At 38.3% G+C, this 15,493-nt stretch overlaps 1 protein-coding gene across 1 annotated transcript; it reads right to left on the bottom strand.

Moving 5' to 3' along the window:
• Positions 1–502: 502 nt before the first annotated feature.
• LOC119797208 (solute carrier family 35 member F2-like) lies at positions 503–13,335 on the bottom strand (the record flags this gene model as incomplete). The annotated part of the gene is made up of 7 exons (XM_038306178.1): positions 503–2,213; positions 3,711–3,865; positions 3,950–4,002; positions 4,110–4,266; positions 10,260–10,425; positions 10,633–10,760; positions 13,081–13,335. Coding segments are annotated over 7 exons (1,112 nt in total), but the record flags the coding sequence as incomplete, so codon positions are not given.
• Positions 13,336–15,493: the final 2,158 nt, after the last annotated feature.

Here is a 15,493-nt window from a genome sequence, read left to right as displayed (position 1 = left end):
AGGTAAAGACCTTGGATAAATGCTAAATGGAGTTGCCCTATTCCTAAAAGCTGCATCCAGACACTGCAGAACACAGACAACCAACTTCCTCCAGCCCTGCATGTTCTCTACCTCATTTACTTGGCTATTTATGCAGCTGTGTTTAGTATTCAAGTCATTACAGACCATACAAACGTTTTCTCAATAGGTGAAGGTTCTTCCAAGTTCTGCACTGCATGGATGTGTGTTTGAAAGTGGACAGAAAGAAAAAGAAATATCTAACTTCAGCACTGGATGTCACCACATTTAATACCATCGGTTAAAAGATATGAAAAATGAAACAACACAGATATATGAAGTCAGTTTAATGATAAAACATCTGGCTGCAATGTAACACGTTCCTCTGACAACATAAAGTCATCTATAGCATCTTTGGTAAATAAAAAAACAAAACAAAATCATAGAATAAAACCTGCAGCAACAAAAAAAAAAAAGGAAAACTATTAAGACAGTTAAACTTTTAGTGGATTTTTAATTATTTTTTTTTTTATTAAATCCAGTCCCATATATTTACTTTGTATTAAATATACACTCTACAATTTTGAAAACTTTATGCAAGAAACTGATGCAGTGATTGAACAAAAGGACACTTTTTCTAATTTATTTTGGCCGTTTTTCAACATTTTAATGTGGCTCCATCCATGGTAAAAAAACTGAAGAAAACAAAACATTTATGTTTTTCTTATCAATTCTCACCACAAAGGAAAGTGCTGCTCAGGCTTACAATTCTTTTCAGTAGATGTGCTCACTTATAAAGCAATTTAAATGGAAAAAATTTGTTATCCGTCATTGTTGGTCATTTTATCACATTTCGCTATTGGTCCAATTCATAGAACTGGACTGATATAAATAACCAATGTTAATTTCTGTCCTATGGTCCTGGATATCCTTGGTAGGGGGGCTTTATGATCATATCAGTAAATACCAGTTATTTGCGACAGCAGAAATAACATTGGACATCCATATAAGCCATTTTAATGTCAATGTATTCCTAAAAAAAAATATAAATAAATCCCATCACCACGGGTGCTTAAAACATTTAACAGCCAAATTTCAACACCTCAAAACATTGGGTATTTTCTTCTTTGGCATTTTGCAGTCTAAAACGTAGCCGTCTTTGCAACAAAGCATTTTTTTTTTTACACCCAAACAAAGATATAAATACAATTTTCTTATTCTACACTCTCTATTTCAAACATAAAGCAATGCAATAATAAAAAAATCACAATGATAACTGTAATAGAAGTATAATTGAACAAATAGCACCTTTAAGGCCACTCTGCAACAAAACAAGGAAAGCTTGACAAAGTGATTCCAGTAAATAATCTCTACCAGCCAGAGGCTGTTTTGATCAGAGTTCAGAACCGCTTATATTTCAATCTGATTAACTGGTCTGGATGGAGTTCAGAACAAACACAAAGGAAAAAAAATGTAAGCAATTCATAACAGTTCATCTCCACTATTCAGCAAAATGTGGAACTAAAAAGCAAAATAAACTGAGGCAAAAGTTTCAGTTCACTGGTTCTGAAATGTGTTTTTTTTATGGTACAAACAAGAGGAGGTAACGGCCACATGACGGAACAATTTGAGGGCAGGGATCAGCGAGGTAAAAAAAGAAAAAGGTTTTATTAAATGGTTGCTAAAATGAGCTTTTCAGTAATATTTGTAACCTTCAGCCTAATATTCATGTTGCTAGTGGCATATTTCAGAGGGTTAGAACAGCAGTGTAGATAATAAGGAATTCAGACTGAGAAGACAAAAAAAGCTAAAGGATTTTACAAAATGTCTCATAACTGATTGTAAACGTGCACACTGTGTCCTTATATTTACATAAATATCTGTCCTTATTGGAGAAGTTAGCTAAAGAAAAATTAAATCATCTCATATCTAATGTAACAATAGTAGGAGACTGAACTCTTCTTATTGCAATGACATGACTCTGATAACCGGCCTTGGATTCAGAAACAAACATGAAGTCACAGAGCTGTGAAGGCCACCACTGTTTCAGGTCCCTGAACGTCTCCGTCTGCAGCCAGCAGCCGGTCGGAGGCGTGCTCAGCCGCAGGGTCTGCCGCCTCAGAGACGTCCGGTAGAGCGGAGGGCGTCGGGATGGCGTGGAACATGATGAAGCCCACCGTAATGATGAAAAACGAGATGATGTACAGAACAGAAAACTGAGGAAGAAACAAATAAAAAGCTCATAGATTTCCATTTTGGAGGACGACAAAGTAGTTTATATTTCTTCTATTTATAAATGACAGTCGGTTGATTGGATTGATTTTATTTAGGGGTAAAGGACTAAAAGGAGTAGAACATATTTGCAAACTGCAGTCATTGGGTTTATTTCTGTTTTGATTTTAATCTAAAACCTAGTCCTGGAAAATAGGATTTAAAAAATGATCAAATTTTTCCCCCAACCAAATGTGATTAACCTATTTTTTGTTCCTCATTCAAGTTTTATAAATTAAAATGACAAAGTTACTTCCCAAACTAGCTTCTATTTCACTCATCCCCTCTTGGAGGTGAAAAGGGAACATAAGTCAAGTTGTAAGATAATCATATTTCCCAACCAACAATAGAAATAAATCAAACTAAATGTTTGCAGCTAGTCGTCTCACATAGTAAGCTAGTTTATCTGTTCTAAGCACACACCTAAGAGCAAAAATCTCTAAAACTGATTTCACTCTGCGCTGTGAAGGTGTGGATTGGCTAAAAATAATCTTAATTTTTCCTAAATTAAATCTTTATAAAACTAAATCAATGAAACCCTCAGCTGCTCTGGTTGAAACCAAATTGTTTTCGTTCATTTCAGTTCTGCCTAAATTTGTGCTTTTTCGTCAAATTAAATCCCAGAAAAATAAGAACTGAAGTTAATGGTGGTAACCTGTTAGGTTTATTCAGTGATGATTATAAAATTAATGTATGTACATATAAAACATTGGAGAAATGAGATGCTTCACTCTGTCTTGTGATTCAGTCAGTGGAGCATCCTGTCTTATGACCTGATCAATTGTCCTTTCAGAACAATACTCTGTTTTGTAACCATGTGTTATGTTGTTAATAAAAACACTCTGCAGAGGAGGTCCGAGGGAGAGAGTGTTGGAAAGTTGGGTTTGGCTCTTTTCCCTTCTGCAGAAACTGTTGAGAATCCCTTTCTGTGTGAACTCAGTCCTTCTTTTACGAACCTACATTTTTGAACCTAACATAACCTGACAGAACATGCAGGGAATCTTTTACTCAAGGACATAAATATAATAAAATCAAAGAAAAGTGGTTTAAAGACCTGAACAAGCTGATAATTAACCTTTGAATTTGGGACCTGAGTTTATCCGAGAGGTCTGATAAATGTTTACATCTAAATCTCTCCAGCTGTATAAAAAAAAAAAAAAAAAAAATTCAAATATTTTCTTAATTTTTTTATTTCCATTACACTGACACAACTACAGAGAAATGAGTGTGGGGGTTACCAGTTTATCAGGGACCCAGAGTGGCATTCTGTGGGAGTGGGATCGAACTCACAATCTTAGGGTTCCAAGCTCTACGTCCTAACAACTAGGCCGCCAATCCCCGGCCAGAAAACCATCAAACCAACCGTCAGTACTGTCCAGCTCTGTTGCTATAAAGGTGATTAGCAAAAAACAGATAAGGTTATATAGGTGAGTGGATCTAACCTTATAGTTGAAGAGAAAAAGGCCACAAAAGAGGCTGAAGAGGTCCGCAGTGAGCAGGGACAGGTTGACCGCAGTCGCACTCGTCAGCTTCACCACCACAGGCATGAAGCTGTACAGCGCGTACATACACAAAGTATAGATGCCAAACAGCGTGACTGCAGGAGCAAATTGCATGGATGTTCATTAACAACCAGGAAGAGAAGAATCATTAAATGGTGCTTAATTAGCTGCAGACTTACTGATGTAAAGGTTCAATTGTATTCCTTTAACTGCATTGATTTCCAGAGCAGCTCTGCAATCACACAAAGAGACAGGCATCGATATTACAGCTGTGGAGGTTTGAGGCTGCAGCATGGTGGAATCGAAACCTTAAAACTGGAGCTCCTATGAGCGACTTACAGCTGCAGGCCGCTGATCAGAGTGCCGAACAGCCCCATCATTCCCAGGAACTCAACTCTGCTCAGGTTCTTCACTGTGTGCTCCTGGCACAGGTTTGATATGGCATACAGGACCGAGCTGAGCAGGACCAAACCGTCCCCCAGCACCACGTCACTGGCTGAACACAGAGAGAAAAACTCATGGATGGAAAAATAATCCTAACAAGAATTCATTCAGTAAGTCACCTTTAACTTGGCAAGAAAGAGGAAGGTATAAGAGAAAGAAATCCAATTCTCAGAAACTTTATTTTATATTTTTTGTCCTTTATGAACCAAATAGCCACTTTTGGAACTTATTGTAATGTTGGGACTTGAAGAGATGCTGATTTTTCAGAGATGCATTTGAGCCTTTAGTCACAAAGATCCTCTATAGTAATAGTAAAATGTTGTCCCTCTCTCTAAACACTTCTCTCCAGCATTAAAAAGGACACAGTTCAGTTTATGCACAGCTAGTACAGGCAGGGAGTCAACAGCCAGACCAGGCCAGGGAAGTGTGAGTATTATAATATCAGTTAAGAAAATTCTTTTGTCTGGCATTAGGTTTTATTATTTCCTTTCTGCTGTTGTCCATGGAGAGCAATATATCAATAACATAATTCAAAAATGGTTCTTCTTTATAATTTTAGGGTTCTCTGTATACATCTGACATGAGGAATACGATGCTTGACTGCAGCTTTATTCAGTTACAGCCTTTTAAATCACCTTGCATGGTTCATACGGTTAGATTTAGCTTTAGAGTGTGGAAAACTGCAGATCAGAATCTGAGTCAAAAAAAGCATGCAGTATTTTACACATATGAGGAATTTGCTTTAATGATAAAATGTAAAAGTAGAAGAACAGAGTCTGATATGTCCTATCGAATAAACAAATGCAAGCTGTGCAAGAATAATGAAAGAATGGAGAAAAACAATTAAACTATTTGGAAAGAGGGACTGAGGCAGATATTTTGATGTACATTATTCTGGCTTTGTGTTGAGTAGATGTATTGCAGCTAGAGAGAGAATTAAACCAGATGGATATGGAGTTCAACAACTGACTGAAGTGACGAGGAGATTAGGCATTGTAAAATAAAACACTGGAAAAATAAATGCTGAAAAATCAAACACTGCTAATGAAAAAGGGGAAAATTTATGGCTAATACTCTCATTTTATGATGCAGCGATGTTTTCTTTTATCCAAAGACATGATTTCAGTGTCACAGCATAGTTCCTATGTCACTACAAGCTGGCACTGTTTTAGCATCAAGGGCGGGGCTAAACATAACCCTCCTTCAGGGTAGGGGTGGGCGATATATCGAATATACCCGATGTATCTTGAATTTCCCCACGCATGATAGTTGAAATGAAAAACCATCAAGTACAATTGCACATGATGACATTAAGCCTCCTTCATCTATTTCATTGAGAGTTTAAATGTTCTTCCTGACTTTGAATGAGTCATAATCCCCTCCTTCAAACGTGATTATTTTTTGCGCACTTACACTACAGCAACCTGCAAACGAAATAGGGCGACAGCAGGTGTTTCAGCTAAACAATATATGGCAGTGGTTTGGATTTCACCCCAAGGACGTCAAACACAAGGTGTAAAATTGTAAGACGTGCCGCACAAACATTGCTGCAAAAGGTAGCAGTACAAATTTATTCCAACACCTAAAAAGTAATTCGCTGCAAAATGAAGAATGTTGTAAACTCTGCATGTCAGCGTCTCCCTGCACACCAATTGCGTTGGCCTCGTTTGTTATAATATCAGAGAAAAAGGAAGGGATGGAGGGAAATCACATACGCTATTTATTACGTTATTTAAATGTTTTTAGATGCCTGTGATGTGATCTTGTTCAGAGGTTTTGCAGGCGTATTCTAAACTTGGTAATGTTCGCAATTTTACAACTTTTTATGCTTCTTTAAAATTCCCAGGATGTAAAGATCAATGCTAATACTTTAGAGGTGCTTTAATAATGCTCTAATTTTTGGACGGTGTTTCCACTTTTGTTTTTGAGATTTTAAGGTCAATTTCTTTTTTCAATCTCCATTTATTGTTAAATTATGCACCAAAGAGCCCTTTTTCATTTTGCGTTTTATTTAGTATTGCATGCTTTTGCTTTGTATCCTGTTTGGTTGCTGGGATTTTGCTAAAGGTACTGACACCGAAAGTGAAAAGCATTTAGCTGGAAATAAGATGTTTTAAATTTGAAACCAAAAGCTTGGATGAGTATATCAGTGCAATTTTATGCACTCGATTGTTTTTGAAGGTAATTTAAACATATTGTAATATATATTGTGTGTTGCGATTATGTCCCAAATATATTGTGATATTAGATTTTCTTCATACAGCCAAACCTACTTCAGGAGCCGTAGGTTTTTCTGATACTCCTCATGCTCTACCTTCAGTGAACTTATGGAAGGCTTTGGTTCAAATACTGACGCTCAACTACAAGCTTGAGGTATTATTATTATGTCCATTAGCTGGATTATACCTCTATAAGTGATCCAGTAATTTACCAAAAAGATGCAGCCATACCCTGCAGGAAGGACACTACTAACTCCTAAGAAAAAAACAAAAAACAACAAAAAACAAGTTTCTTCTGTGCATTATTACACAGTGGGCTTGAAAACTTTCACTTTAGCTTGCAACTAAAGTGAGCTCTAGTTCATGTCTTAAATATAAGTCATCATAGAGTTCTTTTAAAATAAACTTACTCGATTACTTGTCGGTTTATACAGCTAATGAAGATGACTTATTGGAAATAACATCTTAATTTTGGTTTAGCAGCATTATTTGAACCAAAGCCGAACCAAATATAGCTATCAAGCACAAAATATCTCAAATGACAAATATTAATGATCTTTACATTTGACTGTTAAACACAAATCTTCACACTGCAAAAAACATCTAGAAATAAGTAAAAATTAAAACCGCGAGCGGTATTGACGGTCCTCGCAGCTCGCACCGCCTGGTATGTCGCGACCGCGGGAACCAAGCGACCGCCGGCTCCACGCTCCTTCCCAGCCTATTCTCCTGCTCTTCAGCCTATGCCTGCTGCTGCTTCCCCTCATCCTCTTCATCACCCTGTGCTGCTCCTCTTCATCCTCCTCTTTCTCCGCTCGGCCTATCGCGACCGCCGGAGGTGAGCGACCGCTGAGCCCTTGCTCCTTCCCAGCCAGAGGAAAAAGCGCCACGCTTCACCTCTGGACCAGCCGGAGACAACCACAGCTTTGGTCAGGAAGGGTTAAACTAGGGATAAAAGATAATATCTGGGGATGAATCTCATCTGTCAGATATTTGCTGTAGCAATCTCAGTTGGTGGGTCAAAAGTATATATTCAAAAGATGGAGAAACAGCACTGCCAAAACCCACGGTTAGCGGTATTACACCCTACTCAAAACAAAAAAAATCATTAAAAAATCCATAGTTTGCAATAAAATCCCCAAAAAAAATCACAAATGTCAAGGAACACATCTTGCATGTCCTAGATTCTTTTTTAGATGATTTATTAAATAATTCAAAGAAAGAAAAATCTTTAAACGTGAATGCCTTATACTGCGGCAGTTGAAAGTTATATCCTGGCATTATCTGTCCACTTGACCAACTATTAGGCAAGAACGCAAACGTTTGAAAAATCAGAGTGACAGACTTTAAAGAAGCGCTTTGCTATTGTAACCAGCTTACAGCAGGCTTTGTAAAGAACGTATTTTGAAAGTTTTAGCTCATTTGGATAAAAGGCTGATTTTATACAATTTTTTGAAAAGAGGTCCGTGATTGCACAACAGGGTGAAATGTAATTCAAAATGGCCGACTCTACTCAAAACAAAAAAAATCATTAAAAATCCATAGTTTGCAATAAAATCCCGAAAAAAATCACAAATGTCAAGGAACACATCCTGCATGTCCTAGATTTTTTTTAGATGATTTAATAAATAATTTAAAGAAAGAAAAATCTTTAAACTTGAATGCCTTATACTGCGGCAGTTGAAAACCCCATAAGATGCTCAAACATGCATAGATTCACGCTAAACTTGGCAGTCTTTTCTATAATCAAAGGATAAATAACTGTTCCAAATTTGGCTAGGATTGCTATAAAACTTTTTGAGAGACAACAATTTCCTGTTAACACAAACTTTTGAAAAATCAGAGTGACGGACTTTTAAGAAGAGCTATGCTGTGTTTACCATCAAACAAGAAGCCATTACAGGAATACATTCCAAAAGTCCTAGCTTTTTTGAGAAATCGACTGATTTTTTAGAAATATTTTAACAAAGTGATTCTATTTTCATAAGGGTACCATTTGATTCAAAATGGCCGACTTCATGAGAGGTTTAGACGATGGCTCCAATGAAACTTTTTGTAGGTGGGGGGCTCATACAGATGTATACCAAATTTCATTATCCTAGGAATGAGCATTGCTAGGGGCTGAATTATTTCCTGGCATTATCTGTCCACTTGGCGAACTACTAGGCGAGAACGCAAACTTTTGAAAAATCAGAGTGACGGACTTTAAAGAAGCGCTTTGCTATTGTAACCAGCTTACAGCAGGCTTTGTAAAGAACATATTTTGAAAGTTTTAGCTCATTTGGATAAAATCCAGATTTTATACAATTTTTTGAAAAGAGGTCAGTGCTTTCACAACAGAGTAAAATGAAATTCAAAATGGCAGACTTCCGGTGGGGTTTAGACCATGGGTCCAAGAGGCTTTTAGTTAGGGCCTGATGAGGTGCAAATGTGTTCAAAGTTTCAATATTCTAGGACTAAAAACGGCTTGGGGCTGGTGGTTTGAAGTTTGTTATTTCTAGGGGGCGCTGTAGGAAAATTAAGCCCCGCCCACAAAATATTGCTCTGGATTCCTGTTTGGAGTTGGACTAGGATCATCTCTTGTGACTTTGGTGCAGATCTGATTATAAATGAGGAAATGAGAGCCAATCTTATTTTCATGGCGAAACGCCTCACTTCGCCATGGCGCCACGGCAACACCATTTGACTAAAGCTCTCTGTGCCTTAAACGAAGTTAGGACAACATGTTGTCTGTCTGCTGACACAGTTTTAGGTTGATGAGGTCAAGTAGGACAGAGAGGGACCATTCCAAGTAAAAAACGTGACTTCCGGTTCTCAGGGGGCGTGGCTTCAATTATGTAACAGTTTTAACATACAGTTTTGTTGGTAACCGAGAGAGGATTAATACTACCAGGTTTCGTGTCATTTCAGTTTCATATGTAAAAGTTATTGCATTTTGAAAATGTTGGCGAGTACGCCAACTTCGAGGCCTGGCCACACCCCTTTAAAATGCTGGAAAACTCAAAAAGTTTGATAAGTTTGGATCTCACATGCCTTATCTGCATACATGCCAAGTTTGAAGCCGATGGCTCACCGTCCCTAGGAGGAGTTCGCGAAAGTTCGACGTCAACAAAATTGAAAAAGTGCCAAAAATCGGCCTTTGAGCCAAAATGGCCGACATCCTGTAGGTTTTAGAGCATACCCATAATGTAACTTTTTTCATGATTTGGTGAGATCTATGCACCTGCAAAATCTCAAATCTCTGTGACTTACGGTTTTCCCCAACTCACGTTAGGGGGCGCTGTAGAGCCATTTGGCCACGCCCATTTTGGATTCCATTATCATACGTAAATTTCACTAGGGGGACAATTTACTGCCAAGTTTGGTGAGTTTTTGGGCATGTTAAAGCCTCCAAAAAGCTGTTTCTTTTAAGCGGAGAAAAATAAGAAAAAGAAAAAGAAGAATAAACGGTACAGGAACAATAGGCTCTCGCAGCGGTGAGCTGCTCGGGCCTAAAAATGTCTTAAATTAAGTGTATTTACCCTTAATTTGAGCAGGTAAATAAGATGATCCGCCAATGGAATGAGTATTTTTACTCCTAAAATAAGATAATTAGAAAATATGCACTTGAAATAAGACAATTCAATTGTTTTTTTCTTATTTTAAATGTAAATTGTCTTGTTCCATTGGCAAAGTGTCTCACCTACCTCCTCAATTCAAGAAAAAATGCACTTAATTTGAGCAAAAATGACTTATTTAGATTTCCTTTTTTTGCAGTACACTACAACTTCAAGAAGTGTTGGATGTTTGTTAAAGAGGTGGAAAAACAGAGGCGAAGCATCCTTACTGGATCCTCCCTCCGTGTCTCTCCCGGCTATAATGTCGGCTCCCACCATGGCCCCCACCCCCAGCAGACACACCGTCACGGCTACAAAGTGCAAAGGCCTGTAGCGCGTCTTCAGGAAGATCCATGAAAGAACCATGAGAACCGGGATCACAAAACAGTCCAGCAGCTGAAACAGCAACAGATGGAGATTTACAATGAATTTCAGATCAATTCATATGTTTATATGTTGCCTTTTTTCTATTATGTCCAAGTTTTTCTGGTTTAATTTAGATTCTAATTATTTCAGTTTCTCTAAATCCATTTTCTGCAGTTAGTCTTTTCAAATGATCAATACTTATAATCATTCCAGAGGTTCGTTAAGTTTCTGTCTTACCTGTATGCTGGTCAGGGTGGTGAACTGGTACGCCTTCACTACTGTGTAGTTTGCCTCTACATCAGCCAGACCCATCACCAGATACTTCCACCATTTGGTTCTTAAGATCTTCAGGATGTTAGTGTCACCTGGAGAAGCCAAACAGTTTGTTATCTATGGTCAGGAGATAAGCCTGATTTTGTTGTTTATTTATTTCCCACTAAACTATGAACATATAAAAAACCTTAAAAGCATTAAGGAGCAGTAGAACCAACATGAAAACCCATAAATGATCCAGATTCTCTGAGATGACAGACATGGGGAGCCCAATGGCGGCTGGTGGAGTTTTTTTTCCCACTAGGGGCTATACATTTAAATTAGATGTATACCAAAAACCAACCAAAGATATAGAAAGTTATCACACCAGTAGATTTATATGAATGCCAACAACAAAAAACATTATAAAAACACTTTATAAAAAATAAAATTTCACATACAGGTTTACTTTTTGTAAAGGCCCGAGGCTTTGTGGAGGCAAATCTGTGTTTTGCATGGTCCAATATTGTGTCACAAACCTAAAAAAATAACGTACCAGTTTTATAATGGAGAAGCTATAAGTCAGCTTTATATTTATTTAATCTGTAAAACTATTCATTTTCTGAGAATGTGTTTATTTAAGAGCAACTACGCACATTTACAAACATCCAAAAAAAGTACACTATATTATATTATTTTCTAGTGATGCTAATATGAGCCGAGGCTTTGAGGAGTGTGTCGACTAATGGAGGGGGCGTTTCCCTGATGCGTGCCGAGGCGGGATTCATTTAGGGGAGGGGCCAAAATTGATTACTTCCAAAGCCTCTGTACCATGATATCACGCGACCGCTTCAGGAAGTGGTTCAGACCGTGCAAGAATCTTGACAGCCATTTAAACAGCCTCACTATTCCAGCAAGATGTGGGAATTTGTTGTCAGTTGTCAGAGTTTGGAGAGATTCTAAGAATAGATTGGTTGTTTTTTCAACCAATCTAGTTTGTTAAAACTATTTTGGTTAGAATAAACAATGTAATGCTCAAAATCTGAGTCACAGTTGTAACAGTAGTCTGAACTAGTATTGCTTTCTAGTGGCGAAAGCTGTAAGACATGGATTTCCACTCCTTAGATTGTTGGTTCCAGACCCACTTTAGACAAGTATTTTGACTAATTTGCATTGGTTTGCCCTAGTAAAAATATAGATATAGGTATTATATAGTGTAATAACACTGCCAAATTAGATTGGTTGAACAGATAGTTTACAACCCGATAAAAACCAAAAACTGTAGAAAGCTATCATGTTTGAATAAAATGACTAACAGCTTTCACTTTGCTCATCATTGCCCAATTTGCACAAGCACTTTCACTGTCTGTTTGAGCTTATTTCACTTAAATGGAAGAAACACAATGTAGATTAAATGACTGTTCTCTTGTAGGACATTTTACACTCAAAAAATTTCAATTTCAAAGGAACTTAAATGAAAAAAAAAAAAAAAAAACAAGAAAAACAATTGCAAAGAAATCACAGATAATATTGCTCCACCAGTAGGGGGAGACATGTTCACATGAAGCTTTATGAACTGTGGGAATCATCATGAGGTTTCTTCTCCCCCTCACTATTATTTTCCATGTGAATCCCAGATTGTTAATTCTTCATTGCCTTTTCTAAAATGTGCTTTAAATCGGTCCTATCTGTTGTTATCCATGCTGGGTCAGATCCTGACGTTTGAAAAGAGACGCAGGGTAAGCAGAATAAAGCATTAGCCTAGCTGCATGCACTTACCCAAGCCTTCTTGCTAAACCACATCCTGGAAAAGGACTGTAGTTTCCCTCTGTTTTTGGACTGCTGATTAATACAGATATTCAGCTTATCAGGGCCAAGAGCCTTCACCTCCAGCCTCTTATGCCAAGTTCTCTGCTCAAAAGGTGTTGCTTTTAGGGAATTCACTTTTCCTTGCACCATTTCTCTCTCCCTCGCTCTACAATGCGTCTCCAACTCGCAACTCGACCTGTTAATCATCCGCAAAACGTCTGCGCTGTGGCGGGAGGTGGTGAGCAAATACACTTCCTGTTACCTCAGGTCACTGCGTAGCTGCGCCCCAAGCCGCCCTATACGTTTGTATTAGAGAGGAGCTACTGTGAATGTATAACTTTTAGCGAGAGTCAACGGGTATACATTCTTGCGTCCTAGGGCAGAAACACGTCACAAATCCAATGAAAAATTAAATGACGCTTTACTTGTCATTAAAGATTATATTTTCACCTTACACATCTAAAAAATATATATAAATATATTGCTAAATACTTTAAATTTTAATTTAAAATGAAATTATAATCATTTCTTTGTGTCTTAATGAGGGTCATAGGGTGGGTGGTGCGGCGCTCTAGTGCCCTCTGTTGGCCAGCCGCCACTGGCTAAGCAGGTGTACAGTCTGACCTTTCTGAAAACACAGGGCTAGGGTGTAAGTGAGCAGCAGCAGGGCGTAGTTGAGGAAGCTCTGCAGCATTGGCGTCTCCACCCCGGCGTGAGCCAGGTACTGACTGCTGCCCGCCGTGCCACAGATCAGCAGAGACAGAACCTGACCCATGGCGATGGTCTTCAGCAGCTGCCTGGAGACGAAGGAACACAAGTTAAACAGCTGCGCTGATTCATGGAGGTTTTCTTCTCTCCTGCTTCCTGTAGTTGTGAACACTGATCATAAAAGGTACACACTGATTTTCACTCATTTAAAACGGAATAATTTAGAAGATTTAAAAACGGGTTTAGAATCTGAACAAACCTGCTGATGACTATAAACATACATCAATATTTCTATTCATATCCTTATCTAAAAAAAGTAGTATTAGACAAAATAAGACCACAGCATTTAATCAAAAGACATTTTCATTGTCTGCACAGATTTACCAACTGCTTTTTGTTTTACCAACAGACTAAATAACAGGATAACAGGAAGGCTAACGCAGCAGGCACGTCATGAAGCTAAGGGAATAAATTATATACATTTGTGTGAAATGAATGTCCGAGAAATTACGAAAAGACAGTTTTTGTTCGGTTTATCAAAAATAAATAAGAAAAGCACAGCCTTTCATCCTCTCTTTCAGGTATAACATGTTTTAACAAGAACACACCATCACAATTAGACTCTCAGGTTCTGCACTAGGAGCACGACAAGTTGCTCTTGGCCTATTTGGAGATCCTCCACAAGAACTAAACACTCAGTATAATTGATTGACTTCATTAATCTCACAGTGGAGAAATGTACTTGCTACATCAGCTCAATAGTCAAAAAGGAGGTGCCACAGGGTATTAAATTGATATATACACTCACCGGCCACTTTATTAGGTACCCCATGCTAGTAACGGGTTTGGACCCCCTTTTGCCTTCAGAACTGCCTCAATTCTTCGTGGCATAGATTCAACAAGGTGCTGGAAGCATTCCTCAGGGAGTTTGGTCCATATTGACATGATGGCATCACACAGTTGCCGCATATTTGTCGGCTGCACATCCATGATGCGAATCTCCCGTTCCACCACATCCCAAAGATGCTCTATTGGATTGAGATCTGGTGACTCTGGAGGCCATTTGAGTACAGTGAACTCATTGTCATGTTCAAGAAACCAGTCTGAGATGATTCCAGCTTTATGACATGGCGCATTATCCTGCTGAAAGTAGCCATCAGAAGTTGGGTAGATTGTGGTCATAAAGGGATGGACATGGTCAGCAACAATACTCAGTAGGCTGTGGCGTTGTAACGATGCTCAATTGGTACCAAGGGGCCCAAAGAGTGCCAAGAAAATATTCCCCACACCATGACACCACCACCACCAGCCTGAACCGTTGATACAAGGCAGGATGGATCCATGCTTTCATGTTGTAGACGCCAAATTCTGACCCTACCATCCGAATGTCGCAGCAGAAATTGAGACTCATCAGACCAGGCAACGTTTTTCCAATCTTCTATTTTCCAATTTGGATGAGCTTGTGCAAATTGTAGCCTCAGTTTCCTGTTCTTAGCTGAAAGGAGTGGCACCCGGTGTGGTCTTCTGCTGCTGTAGCCCATCTGCCTCAAAGTTCAACGTACTGTGCGTTCAGAGATGCTCTTCTGCCCACCTTGGTTGTAACGGGTGGTTATTTGAGTCACTGTTTCCCTTCTATCAGCTCGAACCAGTCTGGCCATTCTCCTCTGACCTCTGGCATCAACAAGGCATTTCCGCCCACAGAACTGCCGCTCACTGGATGTTTTTTCTTTTTCGGACCATTCTCTGTAAACCCTAGAGATGGTTGTGCGTGAAAATCCCAGTAGATCAGCAGTTTCTGAAATACTCAGACCAGCCCTTCTGGCACCAACAATCATGCATCGTTCAAAGTCACTCAAATCACCTTTCTTCCCCATACTGATGCTCGGTTTGAACTGCAGGATTGTCTTGACCATGTCTACATGCCTAAATGCACTGAGTTGCCGCCATGTGATTGGCTGCTTAGAAATTAAGTGTTAACGAGCAGTTAGACAGGTGTACCTAATAAATTGGCCGGTGAGTGTATATAGATATATCTATATATATCTATATATCTATATCTATATAGATATATAGATATATATATAGAGTTGTTGCACAGGGTATTAAATATGAAATACACGTTATTGTACAGGCTATTAAATGGGTATTTATAAGGATGGGAAATATATATATATATATATATATATATATATATATATATATATATATATATATATATATATCCCTAGTGTTATTGCACTAGGTATTAAATATAAAATATAAAACAGGTTATTGCTAAGGGTATTAAATGAGTATTCATATAGATGGGTATATATATGTATAGTTATTG

This window comes from Cyprinodon tularosa, unplaced genomic scaffold, assembly GCF_016077235.1.
Source record: "Cyprinodon tularosa strain WSP-4 unplaced genomic scaffold, ASM1607723v1 ctg1150, whole genome shotgun sequence".
Lineage (NCBI taxonomy): Eukaryota > Metazoa > Chordata > Actinopteri > Cyprinodontiformes > Cyprinodontidae > Cyprinodon > Cyprinodon tularosa.
The sequence above is the reverse complement of the archived record's forward strand: the minus strand, read 5'-3'. Positions and strand labels throughout refer to the sequence as shown.